Consider the following 22845-nt stretch of genomic DNA (forward strand, 5'->3'; position numbering starts at 1 on the left):
GAAGACAGAGCGGGTCCTCCCCTTTGCTGAATTCCCACCGTCTCTTGTCCCTGAAGAGCAAGTCAACCCACAGGCCCGCCTCCCCAGCTAGGCTGTGCAAGGCTCTGTGATGTGCCTAGCACTGTTCCTAGTACACAGAAAGTGAAAGTGTTAGTCACTCATTCATGTCTAACTCTATGTGACCCCATGGACTGTAGCCTGCCAGGCTCCTCTGTTCATGGAATTCTCCAGGCAAGAATACTGGAGTAGGTTGCCATATCCTTCTCCAGGGGATCTTCTCAATCCAGGGATCAAACCCAGGTCTCCCACACTGCAGGAAATTCTTTACCACCTGAGCCACCAGGAAAGCCTGGTACACAGAAGGAGCAAAATAAAGCTTGACAAAACAGAAGGGCGGGAAGAGAGGAAAGCAGGCAACCTGAGGCTCCTGAGCAGGCTCCAGGTGGGGGTGGAGGGACATCTCCACCCAAGAAGGAAAGCCAAGGCTGCAGTTAAGATATCTGTGACCCACATGCAGAATAGAGTCCTCAGCCACCCACCCCGGACTTCACTTCCAAGACGCAGAGCTGGGTGGCAGGATGGAGCAGGTCACCAGGACATCTCCAGGGATGTGCGAGGGGAGCACTCCCTTCCCTGCTCAAAAGCCTCCAGTGCGGGGAGTGCAGTCCAAGTAGAGGTGGGTAAGGGTCTGGCCACCCAGAGACAAGGCCCTCCAGATCCCAGAGTCCTCACCTGCCTGAAGGAAAGTTCCACCAGGACACTCACTCCATCCCCGAGCACTAGCTAGGACCAGAAACACAAGCCTGGGCCCACAACGTCAAGGGGCTCCTAGAACAGACTACGAGAAGCACCCAGCCTTCATCCTCCGGGGCAGGGACTGCTCTGAGCTCTCAAGGACCTACCAGTGTCCTTAGAGAAGACACTGGACTCAGAGCCTCCTGGGAAGACTTGGAGCCGCCACACAACTGGTCTGTGATATCAAAGAGCTAAGATGAGGGAGCGATGGTCACGCGGGTGACAGTGTGGTCTCAGTGGGGTACCATCTCAGAGATAGAAGCCCTGCCCCAGGGCTTCCAGACAAACGCCTCTGCCTGTACCAGCCCCGGCCGAGATGGCCTGACTCTACGAGAAGTTTCCCTTGGACCCACCTTGTCCGGAGTCAGAAGGGACTTCACCCCGAAGCTCATACAGCCGATAAGTCCACTTTGTCTGGGAGAACAAGAGACGCTCGCATCAGCACCTTCTCGTCGCACTATATCAAGAGGCCAACTGTCAAGGGTAACACAGGTTTGCCTGGTGCACTGCGGTTTACAAAGCACTTTCACCTGCACCATTTCATTTGATCTTTCCAACTCTGTGAGTTAGGCTGGAGTGGCGCTATTCTCTCCGTTTCACAAAGGAAAAAACGGAGGCTGAGTTGATCCCCTTCCTAAGGTCACAGGACTTACAGTAGTTGAGCCCCAAGGGAAACCCATCAGAGAAGCTCAGAGCTACGTTGGAGGTTTGAGTTGTTCTGGTGCTGTGGGTCTGAAGAGCTGGTCCCCACAGGGAATTTCAGCTCACACATCAGCTGGTGATGCTGAATTCAGGAGAAAAGTGATGGGACCTAAAGCTCAAGAAGCTTTGTCTTGGGTCCAGACAGGAGCTGGTTAGTGCTTGGACAGTTTCAAATCAAGGTTCAAACCAACCTGACACACAAAAGTTCCCAATTCCAATCTGACTTGACTGCCAGCTGGGCAAGCAGACATGAGCCAAGGTCAGGACTCATGGGAATGTCATGCTGTGTCGACAGGCTTGAGTTCAGTTGGATCCTACTTGACCAAGAGTAATTCAAAGTTCCTGAAAAATGTTCATCGCTGAGTTCCAAGGTCCAACAATCAGGGACGGATTGATACTTGGCAGCTTTCAATAATGACAGTATGTGCTGTGCTTAGCTGCTCAGTCATGTCCGATTCTTTCTGACCCCATGGACTGCAGCATGCCATGCTCCTCTGTCCTTAGGGATTCTCCAGGCAAAAATACCGGAATGGGTTGCCATGCCCTCCTCCAGGGAATCTTCCCAACCCAGGGATCAAACCCAGGTCTCCCACATCGCAGGCAGATTCATTACCGACTGAACCACCAAGGAAGCCCAAGAATGACAGTATAGATGAACATTACTGAAATGCAAAATATAATCCTGCTATTATGAAAAAAAAGTTTACAAATCTATAGATTAATGAGAAAGATGCCCACCAAAATATTAATAGTTGTACCTGGTAGGTGGGATAAGAAAGGGTTTTGTTTCCTCCTTAGAGTTTTTTAGCATTTTTAAATTTTCATAGGGAACAAGCACTTCTTTCAGAATCAGAAAAAAAACAAAACAAAACAGTATAAATGTATTCAAAAGTATTCTATCCTACCACATCTTTCTCTAGCCTAACACTAGAGTCGCTTTTTTTCCCCACCTCTCTTTTCTTCTCTCTTAGCACATCTCCAAGTCAGTTCCCTTCAGAGACTGGTTTAATATTAACAGCTATTAATCGAGAAACAACATAGGTATTAAGACTGGAGCGGAAGGGACTTCTCTGATGGTCAAGCAGTTAAGGATCTGCCTTGCAGTGCAAGAGAGGCGGATTCGATCCAGGTCCGGGAACTAAGATCCCGCTGCCACAGAGCCACTAAGCCAGAGCGTTGCAACTAGAGAACCCGCCTGCTGCAATTACTAAAGCCTGAGCTCCGGAGCCCATTCCGGGCAGACTAGAGAATCTATGCTCTGCAATGAAAGATCCCACACGATGCAATGAAGATCCCACAAGCTGCCACTACAACTCGACGCAGCCAAATAAACAGACAAATATTTAAAAATGAAAAGACTGGAGCAGAACCTTGACAGTTAACTTCAATATCTGAGGGATCCACATGGATGAAGGAGTTCTGGGGAAGGTGCAATTTCAAAGCCGAGGATGGAGTGAACTGCCTGTAAAGAACTAACTCCCTGGAGATGAGCCTCCCTGGAGACTGGGCTGCGGGGGGCCTGAGCCAGTCCATGGAACCCCCTGAAGAGCCTGAGTCTTGTGCCCCAGAGCCTGCTCCCGGGCTCCAGACCCAGAAGGTTCAAGGTGGGTTCTGGACACAGGCGCCTGGAGAAAGCCGTCCAGGGGATCCTACGGGGCACCCATCATGCCTGCCCCATGAGCACCAGAGGTCTACAACGTCTTTACAAATACACTTTGTTTGGATTCTCCAGAAAGAGTGGCAGCGGCCTACCACCCGAAAGTGAGCAAAATGGGTTCTCGCAGATAGCCTTGCCGAGTGAGGGGCAGGGAGGCAGGATGAGGGCCGCTGATCCTGAGACTCGGCGCCCCTCCCTGCAGAGGCACGCTCTGCACCGGGCCCTGTCTCACCAGCTGCTCTCATTCTGCTACTCCTCACTCCCCGCGCTCTCTTCCTGCCCCCCTTTCCTGCAGCCTGGGCTGCGAGTGCTCCCTCCCCCTTGCACTAACAAGGGGGAGGGAGCACCCCCCCTTGCCAGCCCCCTCCTATCTCACCAGGCGGATTAATCATCTCCCCCTAGAGGACAGTGCAGTCACTCCATTAAAGCCACCCATCCACATCCACCCCCCAACCCACCACCAAAAACAAACCCTCCTCCCTCCTGGTACATGGCCAAGTCGGCACTACTGGAGGGGCAGCCGCAGTGACCAGAATGAGTGGCAGCCGCTGACCTGAGCTGCCGCTCCAGAAAAGCCTTGTCAAGACTTTGCCAAAGTCCTCATCATGGATTTCGTTCTGTTTGTCAACACATTCAAGAGCAACGCAGCTGGTATCCAGGTGCCCACACTGCCTTGCTGCACACTTTCCTTTCACACTGGGTACGGCCGTAACTGTCTAAATCTCCCAGGCACGATGCTTTAGCTGTAGTAAAGGCTGTCTCTTCCTGCTCTTCAGTAAGTGGAGTTTTCATCCCCTGGTGCTCAGAGAATGCTAAATGGTTGATAGCCTCCCATGAGCTTTGCTTCCTGCGAAGGGGCCTCCAATGATTTCATGATACTTCAGGCCCAGCAAATTGTCACAATCAATGTCCATAAACAGGAACCTCTAAGTGTTCTTCAATTAGCTACTCCTGAAGCCTGTTTTTAAAAACCTTTGGAAGAAGAAAGACTTCTTTTATGCGGAACCTGAATACATGGCAATCTACTAGTCAGGCAATAAACTTGGGAACTGGTGATCGCCTGAAATTTTGCTAGGCACAGAGTCTCAGGGGCCAAGACTTGGGTACTTCTGAAAGCTGAACCCTGAACTTGGTGAAGGTTTGACAAATGGATGAATCCATCATTCCCATGTTGGCAGGCTCTGGGCAAGGAGCCCCAGCATTAAGGAAACAAGACAAACACTCAGGAATTTAAACAGCAGTTCAAGGCAGCAATACAAGGGATGTCACTAGACAGGGCGAGATTGACAGATGAGCAGTGCAGGCAATAAATGCTGGATGCTCAGAGCGGCAAGAAGTGGTTTAGAACTGAGACGTTCAAAGAAGACCTAAGAGAGTGAAGCCAGAGAGAGGGAAAGGAAGAGCATTCCAGGCAAAGGGAACAGCTGGTGCAAAGGCTCAGAGGTAAGGCTTCATGGAGCATTCACGGGCAATAGTACAGACAGTCCTCCATACGCAAGGATGAGGAACCCGTGGATATGGAGGACCAACTGTACTACACCACTTTATAGAAGGGACTTGAGCATCCATGGATTTTGGTATCTACGGGGGTCCTGGAACTAATCCCCAGTGGATACGGAGAGATGGCTATACTCGGCTCAGTTTATTTTTTAGCACACGGTAGGAGACCCACTAACAAAAAGAAAATGCATTATTTTAGGGGAATGCACTTTACTTTTCTCTCCCAGGGGCCTTAAACTATTTCTGTTACAGACTTATCCCATTGAATCTCAATTTATTTTGAATTTGATGACTTAAACTGCACACACATTTTCCCATTCATCTTCTCTTTCCTTGGTCTCAGTCCCCATCTCTGGTCACAAGCTTCCTAACTTTAGGGTGCTGTACTTGGCACTGGCATGGTTTATAAAGTAGTTGAAAGAGGAGAGGGTACAAAGAAAGTGTACAGCAAACAGCCTCTCCATCTGTGTAATTACTATCAGCATAAAAGCTTATGTTCTGCAAACGTATATTGTGTGTGTTTTAGGTTGTTTTTTGTTTTTTTTTTTTTAACTTGGTGCATAACAGCACAATTCTAAGACTGTTCTCTTACCACAAGTTCTGAAAACACCAGGACTGACATTAGAAGCTTCAGCTTGGCTCTTTCCACATCACTGAACAAAACTTTTAAGTAGTTCAGTTCCATAGTCAGTGATATTATGGAGTTACTGTTAATTTTTAAATGTGATAATGGCATTGTGGCTGTTCTGTTTTTTAAGTCATCTTTTAGAGAGATCTATAGCTCAGATGAGCTGATGTGCTTTAAAATAATCCACTGGAGGAAGGGACAGTGGGTGAGGCCGTAAATGAAGTAAAATCGGCCACATATTGATCATTGATGAAGCTGGGCTACAAGTATGTGAGGGCTTATTATATATTTTCTAACTTTGCATATGTTTGAAAATGTCTATAATTTCTTAAAGACTCACAGAACCCCAAGTCGAAAGAAACCTTTGAAATCACTGCCTTTTACAGATGAGGAAATTGGGGCCCAGAGCCGGGAAGTGACCTGTCCACGGTCTCACAGCGAGGAGGAGCTACGCCAGAATCTACTGCCCTGAGGCCTGGTTCTCCTCAGCTCCCACCGTGCTCACCACAGGAGCCGAAATCAGCCTGCCCCTCCCAGCAATGGACCGTCCTGTTTCTCTACTACATGTTTACAGCAGTCCCTGGAAGGATCGCGAGAATTCATGAAACAGATGCCCCCCCTTTCATCTCCTATCAGTCTCAAAATGTAACTGCCACATATTCAGCTGGACGACTGACATAAAACTGTATTAAAAATGCTATGAGAGGTGGCCTGAGGCATAAGCACACCGATGCAGAAAAGGTTTGGCTTTGGAGCTTTTTATCACCTGTGTGAGCCAGTCAGGTGTACTGTATCATGTGACTTGATGCCAGGCTACCTGGATTTGTGTCTTGTTTTCACCACATGCTGGCTGTGTTACCTTGGGCAAGTTGCTTAACCTCTCTGTGCCTGTAAAAGAGAAACATTAAGAATGCCTACCTTATATGGTATTGTGAGGATACTGTGTTCACACAATAGATAATGATTAAATATGCTTAAGGTCCACACACTTGGTGGACATGCAGTGCTTGATAAACAAGAGCAATGATATCACCTTGGGCACGTTCCTTGGCCTTAGTAAATCTCGGTTTCCTCTCCTCTGAAGAGACAGACAGTAGTAATTCCTACCTCTCAGGGTCGTTGTGAGGATTAAATGAGCTAATGTATGTAAAGTGCTTGGCACAGAGAAGGGTTCATAAATGTTTGCTCCCTTCCTTCTGCAATTGTCCTTCACGTTGTGAAGTTGAATGTCCGTCCTTCACAGACACACAGTTTGATTTGAGAGTGTTCAGCAGCGCAGGGGTTTCCGGCAATGGCTCTGCCTGTCTCCCGCAGCTCAGAGGCCTTCTCATTCAGAGATGGATCGATAACCATGCCTCCCGCCCGCCGAGCCGGTCACTGTGGAGCTGGCACCTCGGGCAGGGCCATCTGTTCAGAAAGCAGGCCTGTCTGCGCCTGCTGTGTCCCTCTTTGAGCTTTGGGTTGGGACTGTGACCACAAGCTTGACTGTGTTTTGTTTAATAAGGAATCTCACTTTCCCAAAATAGGCAACAAGTGGAGACACTGCCTCTGTCACGCTGCCTCCCCGGGTGCTGACTCACTTTCCCCAGCCTCACTCTCTTTTCCAAAAACCGACAAGTGCTCTGCTGCCACTTCTCCAGCCGGCTCTGCCTGGCTCGCTCCGCTCTTGCCCGGGAAATGGCGACTCCCACAGTTTGGTGTCTGCCTCTGGCACCCGCTCCACTCCTCGCCTCTGTCCGCTGGGCTCAGCAGGCATCCTTCTGTTTGTCTGCCACTCCTCCTCTGTCTGCTTCCCAGATGGCACTGCTGCTGCTGCTAAGTTGCTTTCGTCGTGTCTGACTCTGTGCGACCCCTTAGACGACAGCCCACCAGGCTCCTCTGTCCCTGGGATTCTCCAGGCAGGAATACTGGAGTGGGTTGCCATTTCCTTCTCCAATGCATGCATGCATGTTAAGTCACTTCAGTCATGTCCGACTCTGTGCGACCCTACAGACAGCGGCCCACCAGGCACTAGTGGTAAAGAACTCGCCTGCCGATGCAGGAGACATAAGAGACGCGAGTTCGATCTCTGGGTTGGAAAGAGCCCATGAAGAAGGGCATGGCAACCCACTCCGGTGTTCTTGCCTGGAGAATCCCAAGGACAGAGGAGCCTGGTGGGCTATGGTCCATGGGGTCACAAAGAGTCGGACACGACTGAAACGACTCGGCACACTCGGCTCCTCTGTCTCCTTCAGGGCCTTCCCTTCCTGTGTCCATCCCTTTAAGACAGGATTCTGATGGTCCTGGGTACTCACTGTCTTCCTGGGCGCTCTCAGCTGCTCGAAATTTCCCCCCTCACCTTGGCGGCCATGGCTCCCACATCTCCACAGACCTCTCTCTCCCCTGCGCTCCAGATCAGCAATGGCATCTCTCCTGCACAGCTCTCAGCTGCTTGCCCTCCAGGCACCTCCATCCCGCCCTATCCAAAGCTGCTCTCCCTTCCCCTCCAGTGCACTTTGACTTCGCTAGAGACATCGCTGGCCACCCACGAGTCATCCTTGGCTTCTCCCACTGCGCTCACAGCCAAATCACCAGTAAGCACTATTGGTTTAGGCTGCTAAATGCATTTGAGTCTGTTTCCCGCCTCTCTATCCCTAAATCATCTCTCTCACAGATCACCACAAGAATCTCCCAGCTCCTCCCCAACCTTCCCAAGACTTACCAGACTGATAGAGCTAAATACACCCCTGTCATTCCTCTGCTCAGCACCCTTCAGTATCGCCCCATGACCAGATTCCCAAACACCAAACTGGCTGCATGAGGTTCACCCTGAGAACTTGTGTAAATGCAGATTCCTCCGCCCTGCCCTTGAAAATCTGGACTGAATCAATCTGATGTGTTACCTGGGAACCGAGGTTCCCCACAAGCATCCCTGATGATTCTGATGCATTGCCAGGACTGAGAACTACTGACCCTTTGGAGAAACTCACACTCCAAAGAAAACCTATAGACTCATCCGTTTAGTTTACGCCATCCTCTTCATCTTATCTCCAGCCAATCCCTACTTTTAACCTCCAGCAACACCAACAAGTTTGCAAATCCCGCCCCATGCTGGCCCTGCCCTCTGCACTCTACCCGCTGAGACTGAAGACTCCAGGGTCTAAATACCTGGCTTTCCATCTTGCCTCTACTGTTCACTGCCATGTGACCTTAGGCAAGTTACTCCCTTTCTTAGCTTCAGTTTCCTTTTCTGAAAACTTAAAAACAAACATGTACTTTCCTTCAGTTCAGTTCAGTCGCTCAGTCGTGTCTGACTCTTTGAGACCCCATGAATTGCAGCATGCCAGGCCTCCCTGTCCATCACCAACTCCCAGAGTTCACTCAGACTCACGTCCATCGAGTCAGTGATGCCATCCAGCCATCTCATCCTCTGTCGTCCCCTTCTCCTCCTGCCCCCAATCCCTCCCAGCATCAGAGTCTTTTCCAATGAGTCAGCTCTTCACATGAGGTGGCCAAAGTACTGGAGTTTCAGCTTTAGCATCATTCCTTCCAAAGAAATCCCAGAGCTGATCTCCTTCAGAATGGACTGGTTGGATCTCCTTGCAGTCCAAGGGACTCTCAAGAGTCTTCTCCAATGCCACAGTTCAAAAGCATCAATTCTTCAGCACTCAGCCTTCTTCACAGTCCAACTCTCACATCCATACATGACCACTGGAAATACCACAGCCTTGACTAGACGGACCTTTGTTGGCAAAGTAATGTCTCTGCTTTTCAATATGGTATCTAGGTTGGTCATAACTTTTCTCCCAAGGAGTAAGCATCTTTTAATTTCATAGCTGCAGTCACCATCTGCAGTGATTTTGGAGCCCCCCAAAATAAAGTCTGACACTGTTTCCCCATCTATTTTCCATGAAGTGATGGGACCGGATGCCATGATCTTCGTTTTCTGAATGTTGAGCTTTAAGCCAACTTTTTCACTCTCCTCTTTCACTTTCATCAAGAGGCTTTTTAGTTCCTCTTCACTTTCTGCCATAAGGGTGGTGTCATCTGCATATCTGGGGTTATTGATATTTCTCCCTGCAATCTTGATTCCAGCTTGTGCTTTTTCCAGCCCAGCGTTTCTCATGATGTACTCTGCATAAAAGTTAAATAAGCAGGGTGACAATATACAGCCTTGAGGTACTCCTTTTCCTATTTGGAACCAGTCTGTTGTTCCATGTCCAGTTCTAACTGTTGCTTCCTGACCTGCATACAGGTTTCTCAAGAGGCAGGTCAGGTGGTCTGGTATTCCCATCTCTTTCAGAATTTTCCACAGTTTATTGTTATCCACACAGTCAAAGGCTTTGGCATAGTCAATAAAGCAGAAATCGATGTTTTTCTTGTACTTTCCTTAGAGTTGTCTTAAGAACTAAATGAGATAAGGCACTGTTAACCCCTGGCTTGTGGTAACACCCAGGAAATGGTTGCTCTTGTTATCAACTGTGTCTCCTCCTCACCCACACCCTCAAGTCTCTGTCAGAGGTCCTCTCCCAAGAAGGATAGTCTCTGACTGACCCCATGTGTCCCCAGCACCTGCAACAGAGTTGCCACATGGGTGGCCACGAAATGGCAGCTCAGTGAATGAGATCTACAGTGCCATGAGCACCAGTCCACGATAACAAGTAGATACTCTGCTGAAAGACAGATCTTTCGCCATGCAGGTTGTTGTTCAGTGCTCAGTCATGTCTAATTCTTTGTGACCCCATGGATTGCAGCACACCAGGCTTCCCTGTCCTTCACTATCTCCCAGAGTTTTCTCAAACTTATGTCCATTGAGTTCATGATGCCATCCAACCATCTCATCCTCTGTCGTCCCCTTCTCCTCCTGCCCTCAATCTTTCCCAGCATCAGGGTCTTTTCCAATGAGTTGGCTCCTCGAATCAGGTGGCCAAAGTGTTGAAGCTTCAGCTTTAGCATCAGTCCTTCCAATTAATATTCAGGGCTGATTTCCTTTAGGACTGACTTAGGTTGCATCTTGCTCTCCAAGGGACTCTCAAGAATTTTCTTCTTCAGCACCACAGTTTAAAAGCATCAATGCAGGTTGCTGATACTGCTGCTAAGTTGCTTCAGTTGTATCCGACTCTGTGAGACCCCATAGACAGAAGCCCACCAGGCTACCCCATCCCTGGGATTCTCCAGGCAAGAACACTGGAGTGGGTTGCCATTTCCTTCTCCAATGCGTGAAAGTGAAAAGTGAAAGGGAAGTTGCTCAGTCGTGTCCGACTCCTAGCGACCCCATGGACTACAGCCTACCAGGCTCCTCCATCCAAGGGATTTTCCAGGCAAGAGTACTGGAGTGGGGTGCCATTGCCTTCTCCGCAATGCAGGTTGAGGAAGGCTCAACTTGAAAAGTTATACTGGCTATCAAATTTAGGGTACCCAAAAGCATTGAGTCCCCAAATATTCTCTGGGTCTAACCTGGTGAATTGAGTCAATTTTCATTCACCTGGGCTCCTTTTCAGTCACCATTTTCAGTTCTACGACTGTTGCATGGATGTTACTGGCCACAGAGTCTCCCAGATTTCTTGCAGTGCACCAGCTGAACGAGCCCCAGATGCTCACAGCGGGCCACACAGTCAGGTGCTCTCACCCTCTTCCCTTCCCTCAGCAGCCAACTCTCACCCTCACCACCCAGCAGTTCTGCTCTGCTCTGTACTGGCCGCCGTGACTCATGACTACATCCACCTCCTGTGTCCTGGGCTGCCTGAAAGATTGACCCGTGTGGATTCTCCTACACACAACTCTGCAGCTCCTGGCCTCCTCGTGGCAGCCTGAGCCCACTGAGCATGCTCCTGCCTCCCTGCCTGAGCTCGTGCTGTGCCCCTGCCTGCCATGCCCTTCCCAATCTACTACTCTCCTCGTCTCATTCTTGCACTCTGCCCCGAGTTGAAGATCCCACTTTTTGCATGAAGCCTTCCTTGGTTGCCTCAGCCCATAATGAACTCTCCTTCGTCCCATATTACTATCCTAGTACTCATTGCATTCCTGTATTCATTCACTCAATAATCACCAGATATCTACGTGCTAGGCACTGGGTACAGTGGTGACTTAGAGAGAAATGGGCCTGTGTTTCACGGAGCTTCTACTCCCGTGGGGCTGAGCCTGTGTGTCCTGTGACTATCGTTTGCCTCCACGCAGAGCCTGTTATCCCCTCCCAAAGTAGGTGGATAGGGAGCAGAAGCCACACGTAGGCTGGTTGGCATTTCAGTGGCCAAGACAGTGTCCCGATGACCCCAAGGTCTCAGTAAATGCACCTTGCTAACATGATCCGTGGCATCACCTGGAGTGACAGGAACTCACGGGGGTGGCGGCCTCTCAGATTTAACCACTACCATTCATTCATCCAAGCGCTACTTGAGCCCCCACTATATGCTAGCTGTCTGGCTGCCAGCCACAAGCCCAGAGCAGGTCTCCCCTCAGCTCAGCAGTTCCCCTCACCTGGAGTCACCCGCCCTGTTCCACACAGTGAGCAGGAGGCGCTTCTGCTCGTCTTCCTCTTGGACAGGACTGCAAAGCAAACCGCACAGAGTGTTAGCAGAGCCAAGCTCTGGTCCAGCCCCACACAGTCCCTCATAACGGCAACTCCTGAAAATAACCTGAACATCCAACCGTAAGGAGCCGGTTAAACAAACTAGAGCCCAAATAGAGTGGGATGTGAATATTTATATTCACGAAAGAGTTTACATTACATTGTTAAGGATGAAAAGGAGGTTACAACACGATATGATAGAACAATTCCATCTTTGTAAACACACGCCCACACAAATTCAAAGACCTGAAAAGAAATGCCACAAAACATTTCAGGGAGTAGCAGGGCTACAGTACTTTCTCTCTTCTTCTTTCTGTGTACTGATCTTCTCTATTTTTCTACCATAAGCAAAATTACCTGGTGTAGCAAGGAAAATAACAAAATATGATTAATCTTCACTAATAAGAAAATACAAAATGTCCGTTGCCTTTCCATTGGCCCCAGAGTTCAGGGAGGAGGGAAAGAAATAATAATAATTACACCACCGGACACTGTGTTACACTATCTCATCTACACCTCCGCTCTCTCTGAGCTCCGTACTATTATTAGCCCCATTTTACAAATAAGGAAGCCAAGGTTCAGAGAGGTTAGCAAGTTGCGGAGGGGCGGGTGGGGAAGCAAAACAGCCCTCAGCTTGGAAAATTCCTCCTGCTAAAGGAGAAAGTTTGGCCCAAGGCACAGTGGGAAATTGCCTCCTTTTTTCAGGGGCTACCAGCCTCGGGCTGGGCGTTTTAGTTCTGAGAAGCAGCCACGTGATACCTTATCACTGTGGACCTCGCTGCCGGGCCAGGTGCCAGGGATGCGAGAATACAAGTGAATGAGAAAACAAAGACATCCTTTAGAAGTCACTGTTTTTCTGCTTAGATCTGGTTCTAGAGTTGGCAGACAGAGTTGTTTCAGCTAAACACTCCTTGCCTCTCCTCTCGAGGACCCAGCCACACCAGACTCTTACAAGAAGAAGTGCTCGTGGAAGATGGGATCTCTGCAGTCCGGAACGGTCTGTGTCTTCTGGCGGCACAGTCGATTATCTTCAGGGATCAAAGAAATCTTGAATTGGAGAAAAGTAAGGGTGAGATGATGTCAGAGCCACATAATCACCTAAGCCCGATGGTTGACTCTGTGTATCTCCAAGTTAGTCTCCTCCAGCACCCTTCAAACCAGCCTCTGCAGAGGACAGAGTGGAGTCCTCCAGATGCCGGTAAAGAAAGAGGAGCCCTGGGCCGGAGGCACTGTAGTCAGATGCCGGCACAGGGCCTCTTGGGGGGGTTACCAAGGAGGCAGCCCCAGGCCCAGGCAGAGATGGGGTACAGCCTGACCACCACTGCTCTTCCTCCAAGCAGAGAGGTTTCTCCCCAAAGCACATAGCCTCTTGTCATCTGAGTCCCCAGCAGCTGCCGGATGCCCTTTCCCAGGAGGCTCCAGGTCAGCATCCGCCAAGAGCCCCCCCATCCACGCTCTGGTCCTCATGTCGTTCGCTGCCTGCCTTGGGTTCCCACCCTGATCCTGACCCTGGTCTGGCCCGTAGGGGCCTCTTACCAGCCTGGGGGCTGCGGGAAGAAGGCAGCGTGGTGCGCCTGACACCTGACCGCCATGCTTTGGGAGGTGCCTGGCCTTTGGCTCCAGCTGGAAGTAGCTTCCACCCGCCCCCGCCCCTGTGGTGTCTCTGTTTTCACTGTAAGGTCTCCACTCAGGACCTTCCAGCCCTCAGATATCCTCTCTCCACTCCACCACCCAAACTGCCAAACTGCCTCTGGTTTGGGGGAGGAGAGGGGTGAAGACGTTGCTTTTCATGAGAAGATTTGGGATCGCCTCTGGGTTTCCTCTATCCACACGCTCAAGGTGCTCACCCACGTGGTAAGGCACAAGCTCACCCGTAAGGTTCCAGTCCTTGCAGGAAGCCGGTCTCTCTCAGCTCAGTGCCCCTCGCTAGGCCTAATAAATGCCTACTGACCAAATGATGGAACTGTAGCTGCCACACTGAACGGCCCCAGGCGCACAGATATGCTGGGACCTTGGAACTCAGTAAGGTGGTCCCTCGCCAACCCCCACCCCACTCATACCCACCCCGACACCCTGCTCATCATATACCTTGACGTAGGAATCACAGACGCCAGGCTCCTTGCTCATCAGGCCTCTGCCTTCTATGACTAAACAGAGGAAAAAATGGGGTAGGTGAGTGGGAAAATCATCACCAGGCTCTTACTTTGCATAACGACCACTGGAAATTAAGCCCCCTCTGGTCCAGCCCACTCCCACCATCTCCAACGCTCAGGCAGCACCTTCACTGAGACATTACAGGATTCAATTCCCTGACTTCCCAGGAGAGAATGTAAAGTTTATTGAGTCCAAGCCCTCATTTAATGGCAAACATGAGGCTATGGGGCGGCAAGAAAATTGCCCAGTCACAGAGCAATGGGAATGAACAAGCTGGGTTTGGATCCCTCCCTCTAGACTCCCAGTCCAGTGCTATCCCACAAGACTGCCTCCTGGGATGGAGGCGCCAAGCTGGAGAACTTAGCCCGTCACTTACTAGCCATGTGAGTAAGCTGCTTCACCCAGGAGACTGAATTTGCCCCTTTTAATGGGTCAGTGATAACAGTGGGCTAGTGATAATAATATCCACTTCACGTGGTTGTTGTTGCTCAGTCGCTAAGTTGTGTCCAACTCTTTGCAACCCCATGGACTGTAGCTCGCCAGGTTTCCCTGTCCTTCTCTATCTCCCGGGGTTTGCTCAAACTTATGTCCATTGATTCGGTGGTACTATCCAACCATTTCATTCTCTGTCACCCCCTTCTCCTCACACAGTAGTGGCCAGATTAAATGAGATCATGTGTTCATGATCTGCTAAGGTGCTTAGCAGAGTGCCTGGCAAAGTAACTACTCAAAAAGATTTGCTAAAGAAAACAAGGAGAGATAAAGGCAAGGGATAGGTGCAGGGTGAGGTTCATGACTGGCCATGAATGGGAGTGTGGCTCGTTTGTCTGAGGCCTGTAGAAATCAGACAGTAGACGTGACAGAAGCTGAGCCTCTCTTCTCTTTTCTGTTTGCTTTTGATTGAGCCCTAGGCCTTGGCTCAGACGGAGCCCCTGTAGCCTGAGGCGTGAGGCCTAGGAGGCCAAAGGAGAGAGGGGGACGGGCTGGAAGCGATGAAGAGCCTGAGACTGGGGTGAAGCCAAAGCAAACTGCGCAGGACAAATGGACTGGGGGAGGCCAAGTGCACTCGGCAAAAGCTGCACAGCTGCAGCCAGGCTCTGGCAGGCAGAGCACCCCCCTCTGCTGGTCCTTGGGAACTTCACCTTGGCCCCCCAAGGCCAGGACCGGAGGACCCCAGGCGCCTGCTGGCCATCCTGCCTGGCATCCTAGTTTCTGTTCCTGCGTGTACCCTTCCTGTGGGTGTGGTTGCTGCTGAACCCCTGGGTCTCCCTGGCCCCCCGTGGAGGGGAGGCAGATCTGGTCCCACTCTCACTACACTCCCGTCTGCTGTAGAAGCCAGCTGTGCCCTGGACACACCAGGGTATACAGTATAATTGGGATGAGGACACAGAGCAGAAGCAACAGCCTTGTAGGTGGGTCAGGCGGTGGTTCCTGGGAGGGAAAAATGATGCAAAATGAGCCTTCCTTCCTGAGTCTTAATGAGATTAAAACAGGCACATTTCTTACAACATCAGAGGAAGGGAGACTTACTTTTCAAAAGGCGTTCAAAGAGAAGGCAGGCTCAGAAACAAGGAACCGCTGGTGCGAAGGCAGAGGCCCGAGCAAGCCCGATATATTCAGGGGGTGAGGGGGGCACAAAACTGGATGGAACGGGGGTGGAGGGTACCTGGAACAGCAAGAGCCAGGAAGGTGGGAGAAACAGGCAGGATCTGCTGGGCCAAAGAGAAGGATAGGGCCATGACGGGAGCTCAGTAACTATTTGTGTGCTGGATGGAAGGACGAACAAACGGATAACTGGTGGGTAAAGTATAGAATCCTCTGGGCGGCACATCAGACCGTCACAACCTGGTCCCAGCTCACCCCTGCACCCCTCTGTGCCACAGGCATGTTAGACAGTCATCAAGTGCATCATGCCCTCTCTGACCCCCGGCCTTGGCGCCTGTGGCTCCCTCTTCGTGGAGTGCCTGGCCTGCCTGTTCCCCTCTGCCTGGCTCAGGCCCCTTCCTCCTTCAGGACGGAGTGTGGACATTACTCCCTCTGCCAAGTTGTCCCAGCCACCCTATCAGCACCACCCAGAGGTGGGCACTTCTCCTTGGCATCCCCAGCCCCTGGCACAGGGACGTGTTCAATCACTATTCGGGGAACTTATGGTTTTCTGTATTACTTAACAAACACTCATAGAGCGTTAACCACATGCTGGGTACTGTCCTAAGTGCTTTACTAAAATTGACTCCTTTAATCCTTGTCACAACCCATAAGATAGGTACTATTATCGTAAGATAGGTACCAATATCACCATCCAGCAGATGAGAAGCTGAGCTTGCTTAAGGTCACTGGAAAAGAATCAGAGCCAAGATTCGGACACAAGCGGTCTGGTTCCAAAAGCAGTTTGATCCCTGGGTTGGGAAGATTCCCTGGAGCAGGGCATGGCAACCCACTCCAGTATTCTTGCCTTGAGAATCCCCATGGACAGAGGAGCCTGGCAGGCTACAGTCTGTGGGGTCACAAAGAGTCAGACACAACTGAGCAACTAAGCACAGTCTGGTTCCAAAAGCTTCCGTGGCAGCTCAGCTGGGAAAGAATCTGCCTGTAATGCAGGGGACCCCTGTTCAACTCTTCGGTCGTAAAGATCCCCTGGAGAAGGGATGAGCTACCCACTCCAGGATTCTTGGGCTTCCCTGGTGGCTCAGATGGTAAAGAATTCACCTACAACACGGGAGACCTGGGTTTGATCCCCCGGTTGGGAGGACCCTCTGGAGCAGGGCATGGCAATCCACTCCAGTATTCTTGCCTGGAGAATCCCCATGGACAGAGGAGCCTGGCAGGCTATAGTCCATAGTGTTGCAAAGAGTTGGACACGACTGAACACAGTCTGGTTCCAAAGACGGAAAGCTACACTGTGTTCCTGCACTGTGACGCTAGCGGTGACGCTACACTGCCGTCAGTGAACGGATGGACAGATGAGAAAGCTAAAGAGAGAGAGGAAAGAAAGGAAGCAAGGAGAAGGGGAGGTAAGGGCAGCTCTTCTGTGGCCCCACTCCAATGGAGCCAAGGAGGATGGTGAGTTGCCAAAGACTGCTCCAGCCTGCCATGGACTCCACATCAGGCCGGGACCAGGGGATGGTCTCTAGGAGTCCCAAGTGAATATCCATTTTTTTTCCTATGGACACATGGCAGGACACTATACGAAGAGGGGAAAGAAGCCTTGGCCACCGTAACACTTCCACTCGTTCCTGCTCCATGTGGAAGGTCAAGTGGCCCACCCCTTCCCCAGTGAGCCCCGATGAGCACAGCCATACTTACTGTGCAGCCGCAGAACCCGGTCCTGGGCATCAATGGACAGCTTTAGCTGACCTGAGGAAACAGCAAGAGAAACAACTTCACCTCATTTCCTTGCCAGGTGAAACATGGGGTGACATTGACAGGTATGAGCTTTTGTTCATGTGAAGCGATTCAAGGTTTTGCATAGTCTTGGGGTTAAAAAGGAGCTCAGAAACCACCTAGTTAAGCCTCCTCATGGCCTCAATATCTCCAGTGGTGGTTTTCCATCCTAATCTTACACTCCCCTGGTGATGGGGAGCTCACTACCTTACCAGGTAGCCAAGCTCTCACTGTTAGAGTCAGAAAAATTGTTGCATCCGCATGACAGTAGGGCTAGATTTGAGAGTTAAGGACCCGGGGTGGGCCTCAGTCGGGAGTCCACACTAAGTGACTGGCTAAAGCTCTCCAGCTGTACAGACAGCTAGGCTATGTTCTGGGAAGGCAGTAACAATACAGGGACATGGGATGAATGAGTTGGGGGAAAAGCAAACGGAAAGAGATCAGCCGTGGGCAGAGAGATCTTTCAAAGTCAATGCTACTGCCCCTAATCCTTCCACAGGATCCTGACCTCCTTAAAGAAATGCTGAGGAGACTGTCTCTGATGTTGGCACAGAGATTTGCTACTCAAAGTGAGGTCCAAGAACCAGCAGCATGAGAAGCGTGGAAGCATGAGAAACATCTCATGAAGCATGGGAGTTAGAAATTCAACATCTCAGGACTTGCCTGGTGGTCCAGTGGTTAAGACTGTGCTCCCAGTGCAGCGCACCCCGGTTCGATCCTTGGCTGGGGAAGTAGAGCCCATGTGCTACAAATCAGCTAAAGATTCTGCATGCCACAGCTGGGATCCTGTGTGCTGCAACTAAGACCCAGCAAAACCAGATTTTAAAAAATCCAGTGTCTCAAGCCCTGGCCCAGGCCTACTGAATTCCGAGTCTACAGTTTAACAAGATCCCCAGGGAGTTGCATGCACATTAAAGGTTGAGGAGCCCTGGACCAGAGCACACTGAAGAGTCTCTTAACATGTTTCTTAGTTAGGAGAAGGCCTTCTTAAGCAAGACACAAAAATGTAGAGGTCACAGGGAAAAGAGATGAATTTAACTCCATGAGACTTTTTAAATGTCTGTTACAATTAAATGTATCATAAACAAATTTATGAGACAATGCAATAGGAAAACAAGCAAAGGACAGCTAATTGGAAATTCAGGGATAACAAAATGGCCAATAAACATACAAAAAGAAGCTCAAGCTCATGGAGATCTGAGACATGCAAATTCACAATCAAATATCATCTTCCCCCAATCTGACTGGCAAGAAATCTAAGAGATGACAATGTCAAATGTTGGTAAAGACAAAGGAAAACAGATACCCTCAGGCCCTGATGGAGGAAGTGTAAATGAAGGGTAATTTCTTACAATATCTATTAAATATAAATGTCCTTATATTTCAACCTAGCAATTATACTTCCAGGTAACTATCATAGACAAAAACTCATGTGGCTCTATAACACTGTAAAAAGTTGAAAATACTCAAAAAACCCATCAATGAAAATCATTAAATGAACCAATTATAATTGTGCTGTGGGATAGTATGGGCCGATATAAAGAATGGGAGAGTGCTATGCATCCTGGAATAGGAACATTATTGAGACAAGATTATTATTATTATTTTGGGGCCATGCCAAGAGGCATATGGGATTTTAATTCTCCAACCAGGGGGTCGAACCCATGCCCTCTGCATTGGAAGCACGAAGTCTTAACCACTTGACTGCCAGGAGGTCCTGAGACAAGTTTTTTAGTGGAAAAAACAAATCGTGGAACAATACGCATAATATATATCTCTCTGTGTTTGGTGTGGTGTCTGTGTATGTGTGTGTGTGTGTTCTGAAAGGATGTCAAATTAAAACCAGTGATCACCTCTAGGGACTAGATTGGGAATTGGAGGGAGGGAAGTCAAGAGGAATTTCAATCTCCCATTCCTGGAGTTGTTGTAACAATACAAATATATCCATGACCTATAGCACTTCTATAATTAAAAATAAATTAAAGAGGAAACACACGGAGAACAGACTTGTGGTTGCCAAGGAGGAGAGCGGGGAGGGGAGGGAAGGAATGGAAGTCTAGGGCTAGCAGAGGCAAACTGTTAAATATAGGATGGATAAACAGCAAGGTTCTATTGTATAGCGTGGGGAACTATATTCAACACCCTGTGATAAACCTTAGTGAAAAGGAATATATATATATATGCAAAATTGAGCCGCCTTGCTACACAGGACAATTCAACACAGCATTGTAAATCAACTATACTTCAATAAAAATTTTTTAAAAACTAAAGAGGAGACAAAGCAGGAAAGAAGAGAAAGAGAGAAAAGGGGGAAGCAAGGAAGGGACGGAGAGGGGAAACATGAAGATAATCGAAGGACAAGGGCTGGAATACAGATGAAGAATTGAGGGGCGGCATGACGTTTCTCTTGTGGCTTTCACAATTTTTATTTTTAAAAACACAGTATAAAAACAGAACATCAGGTCATCCTCATAGGCATCCAGCAGCTCTCCAGAGAGAGAGAGAGAGAGAGAGAGAGAGGACCCTCTTTGTCCTCAATGACATGTGGGAAAAATCGCATCTCAAGTCAAATAGACTCCTCCTAGAACCTCAAGAAGCCATGGAACTCTGTCTTCGCAGTGGACACAGGGCCTGCAGAGAACCAGTACATCAACCAGAAAGCCTGTATCTGCTGCATCCATGACAACCTTTTTAGCAGTTATCTGCCTCTGCTTGATCACCTCCAGGGACGGGGAGCTCACTTCCTGAAATGAGAGCTCTTTCCTTTTTGAGATAATTCTGGCTGTTCAATGCCCCATCTCTACAGAGTTAAATGCGGTCTCTTGGTACCTTTCACTCACTGGACCTCACTCTGCAGTCTCTAGGCTCTCTTCTTTAGATCAAAGTCTAAAATCTCTCCACCATTCCTCAGGGCACAATGAGACATCCCTCATCATCCCAACTCTTCATTTCTGGACATGCCCCATGAAACTGGGCTGGTGGCTGGGGTTCGTGCTTTGTTGGTGGCTGCAGGAGGGGCAGGCAGAGCACAGAAAGGAGGGAAGCTCTGCATCTGTAGCTCTGCAGCAGTCCACCAACCACTATGATCTTGCCTCTCATACTCTGGGCTGCTTAAGCTACAGTCCCAAGCAATTTAGACTCCAGCCAACCCTGATCCAGCTCTTCACCCATCAGAAATCTCTGCTGCTTTCCTGCCCAGGACACTGATCTCAGAAGCCCAGGAGGCCTGTTCCAGTTCCAGCCCCAACGACCCTTGTCTCTCAGAGCCACAATGTCCTCAGCTGTGGGGTGGAGTAATAATAGGGGTTATCACACTCTCTGAGCTGTGTGGGAATCAGATAATGCTGGAGGGTGATGAGGTCCTTGGATGAAAGGCGCCAGGAGAATCCACAGTATTATTAGCTCAAGGTCTGAGCAATTACCACTTTGAGGCTCCCTAGAGCTGAGAAACCTCCTACAAAACCTGCCCGATCCAGTGTGGGGTGGGAGAGGGAGGTTGGCAACAGACAAATAAGGCCAGCAGCCATGGATGGGACCTCATCAATCCAAAGGCATCTGTGTTTAACACATTTTTTTTTTTCCCTGAAACTCTACCAGCGCAAACTCTGCACAGCCTTTGACTGTGGATGACAACGGACTGTGGAAAATTCTTAAAGAGACCACCTGACCTGCCTCCTGAGAAATCTGTATGCAGGTCAAGAAACAACAGTTAGAACTGAACATGGAGCAACAGACTGGTTTCAAATAGGAAAAGGAGTACGTCAAGGCTGTACATTGTCACCCTGTTTATTTAACTTATATGCAGAGTACATCATGAGAAACGCTGGGCTGGGTGAAGCACAAGCTGGAATCAAGATTTCCAGGAGAAATATCAATAACAGATATGCAGATAACACCACCCTTATGGCAGAAAGTGAAGAAGAACTAAAGAGCCTCTTGATGAAAGTGAAAGAGGAGAGTGAAAAAGTTGGCGTAAAGCTCAACATTCAGAAAACTAAGATCATGGTATCTGGTCCCATCACTTCATGGGAAATAGATAAGGAAACAATGGAAACAGTGACAGACTTTATTTTGGGGCTCCAAAATCACTGCAGATGGTGACTGCAGCCATGAAATTAAAAGACGCTTGCTCCTTGGAAGAAAAGTTATGACCTCCTCAACAGCGTATTAAAAAGCAGAGACATTACTTTGCCAACAAAGGTCTGTCTAGTCAAAGCTATGGTTTTTCCAGTGGTCATGTATGGATGTGAGAGTTGGACTATAAAAAAAGCTGCTGCTGCTGCTGCTGCTGCTGCTAAGTCGCTTCAGTCGTGTCCGATTCTGTGCGACCCCATGGACTGCAGCCTATCAGGCTTCTCCGTCCATGGGATTCTCCAGGCAAGAATACTGGAGTGGGTTGCCATTTCCTTCTCCAATGCATGAAAGTGGAAAGTGAAAGTGAAGTTGCTCAGTCGTGTCTGACTCTTAGCGACCCCATGGACTGCAGCCTACCAGGCTCCTCCATCCATGGGATTTTCCGGGCAACAGTACTGGAGTGGGGTGCCATTGCCTTCTCCATAAAGAAAGCTGAGCTCCAAAGAATTGATGCTTTTGAACTGTGGTGTTTGAGAAGACTCTTGAGAGTCGATTGGACTGCAAAGAGATCCAACTAGTCCACCCTAAACGAAATCAGTCCTGAATATTCATTGGAAGGACTGATGCTGAAGCTGAAACTCTAATCCTTTGGCCACCTGATGTGAAGAACTGACTCACTTGAAAAGACCCTGATGCTGGATAATATTGAAGGTGGGAGGAGAAGGGGATGACAGAGGATGAGATGGTTGGATGGCATCACCGACTCAATGAACATGAGTTTGAGTAAGCTCCAGGAGTTGGTGATGGACAGGGAAGCCTGGCATACTACGGTCCATGGGGTGACAAAGAGTCGGACACAACTGAGTGACTGAACTGAACTGAACCAGTGCAAAGCCAACCTGTACCCAAACACATCAGGCTTCCCGTGGCCACTGGAACCACTGTGCTGCCCAACACCTATCACCTTCCAACAGCCCTTTCCTGGAAATCAGAACCAAGAAATCTCCCAACACAAAGGATCACTAATTCCATTTGATAAACTTCTGCTGGGCCTCTGCACTAAGGCCTGAGGGAGGAAGGGCAGATCTGAATAGCGCCTGTCCTCAGGGAACTGAGAGCCCAGGGGCTAAGGACAAGGGCCTGAGCAAGCTCAAGGGTGGAGCCAGAGCAGAGGACAGGACTGGGGTGCAGACTGACTCAGAAACCAGATGAGTCTGCACAGCTCCACACAGCTCCCCTTCCAGGCCCTGCAAGCAGGGCTCCTCAGGGAAGGCCAGGTTGCCTACAGCCTGTTACAGCAGAGAAACCAAACCCAGCAGCCCAGGCTCCAGGCCCCCAGGGGCAGTACAACCCTACTCCAGCCCATCCTCAGGCTCACAGATGAGGGAGGGTACAATGAAGTGTGGG

At 49.6% G+C, this 22845-nt stretch overlaps 1 protein-coding gene across 4 annotated transcripts in view; it reads right to left on the bottom strand.

Annotated features, from left to right (window-relative positions):
- RGS3 (regulator of G protein signaling 3) overlaps positions 1 to 22845 on the bottom strand; it is a 139513-nt gene that overhangs the window by 101532 nt on the left and 15136 nt on the right. For 3 of the 4 annotated variants that reach the window (XM_005902468.2, XM_070375052.1, XM_005902471.2), the window contains exons 2-6: positions 17287 to 17337; positions 13918 to 13976; positions 12782 to 12876; positions 11739 to 11807; positions 1149 to 1209 (exon numbers count right to left, since the gene is read on the bottom strand). In XM_005902468.2, the coding sequence (XP_005902530.1) occupies positions 1149 to 1209; positions 11739 to 11807; positions 12782 to 12876; positions 13918 to 13976; positions 17287 to 17337 (335 nt within the window). Of the gene's footprint in view, positions 1 to 1148; positions 1270 to 11738; positions 11808 to 12781; positions 12877 to 13917; positions 13977 to 17286; positions 17338 to 22845 lie in introns of all 4 variants that reach the window. The other variant, XM_070375050.1, reaches the window with a different exon arrangement.

Source organism: Bos mutus, chromosome 8 (genome assembly GCF_027580195.1).
Source record: "Bos mutus isolate GX-2022 chromosome 8, NWIPB_WYAK_1.1, whole genome shotgun sequence".
Taxonomy (NCBI): domain Eukaryota; kingdom Metazoa; phylum Chordata; class Mammalia; order Artiodactyla; family Bovidae; genus Bos; species Bos mutus.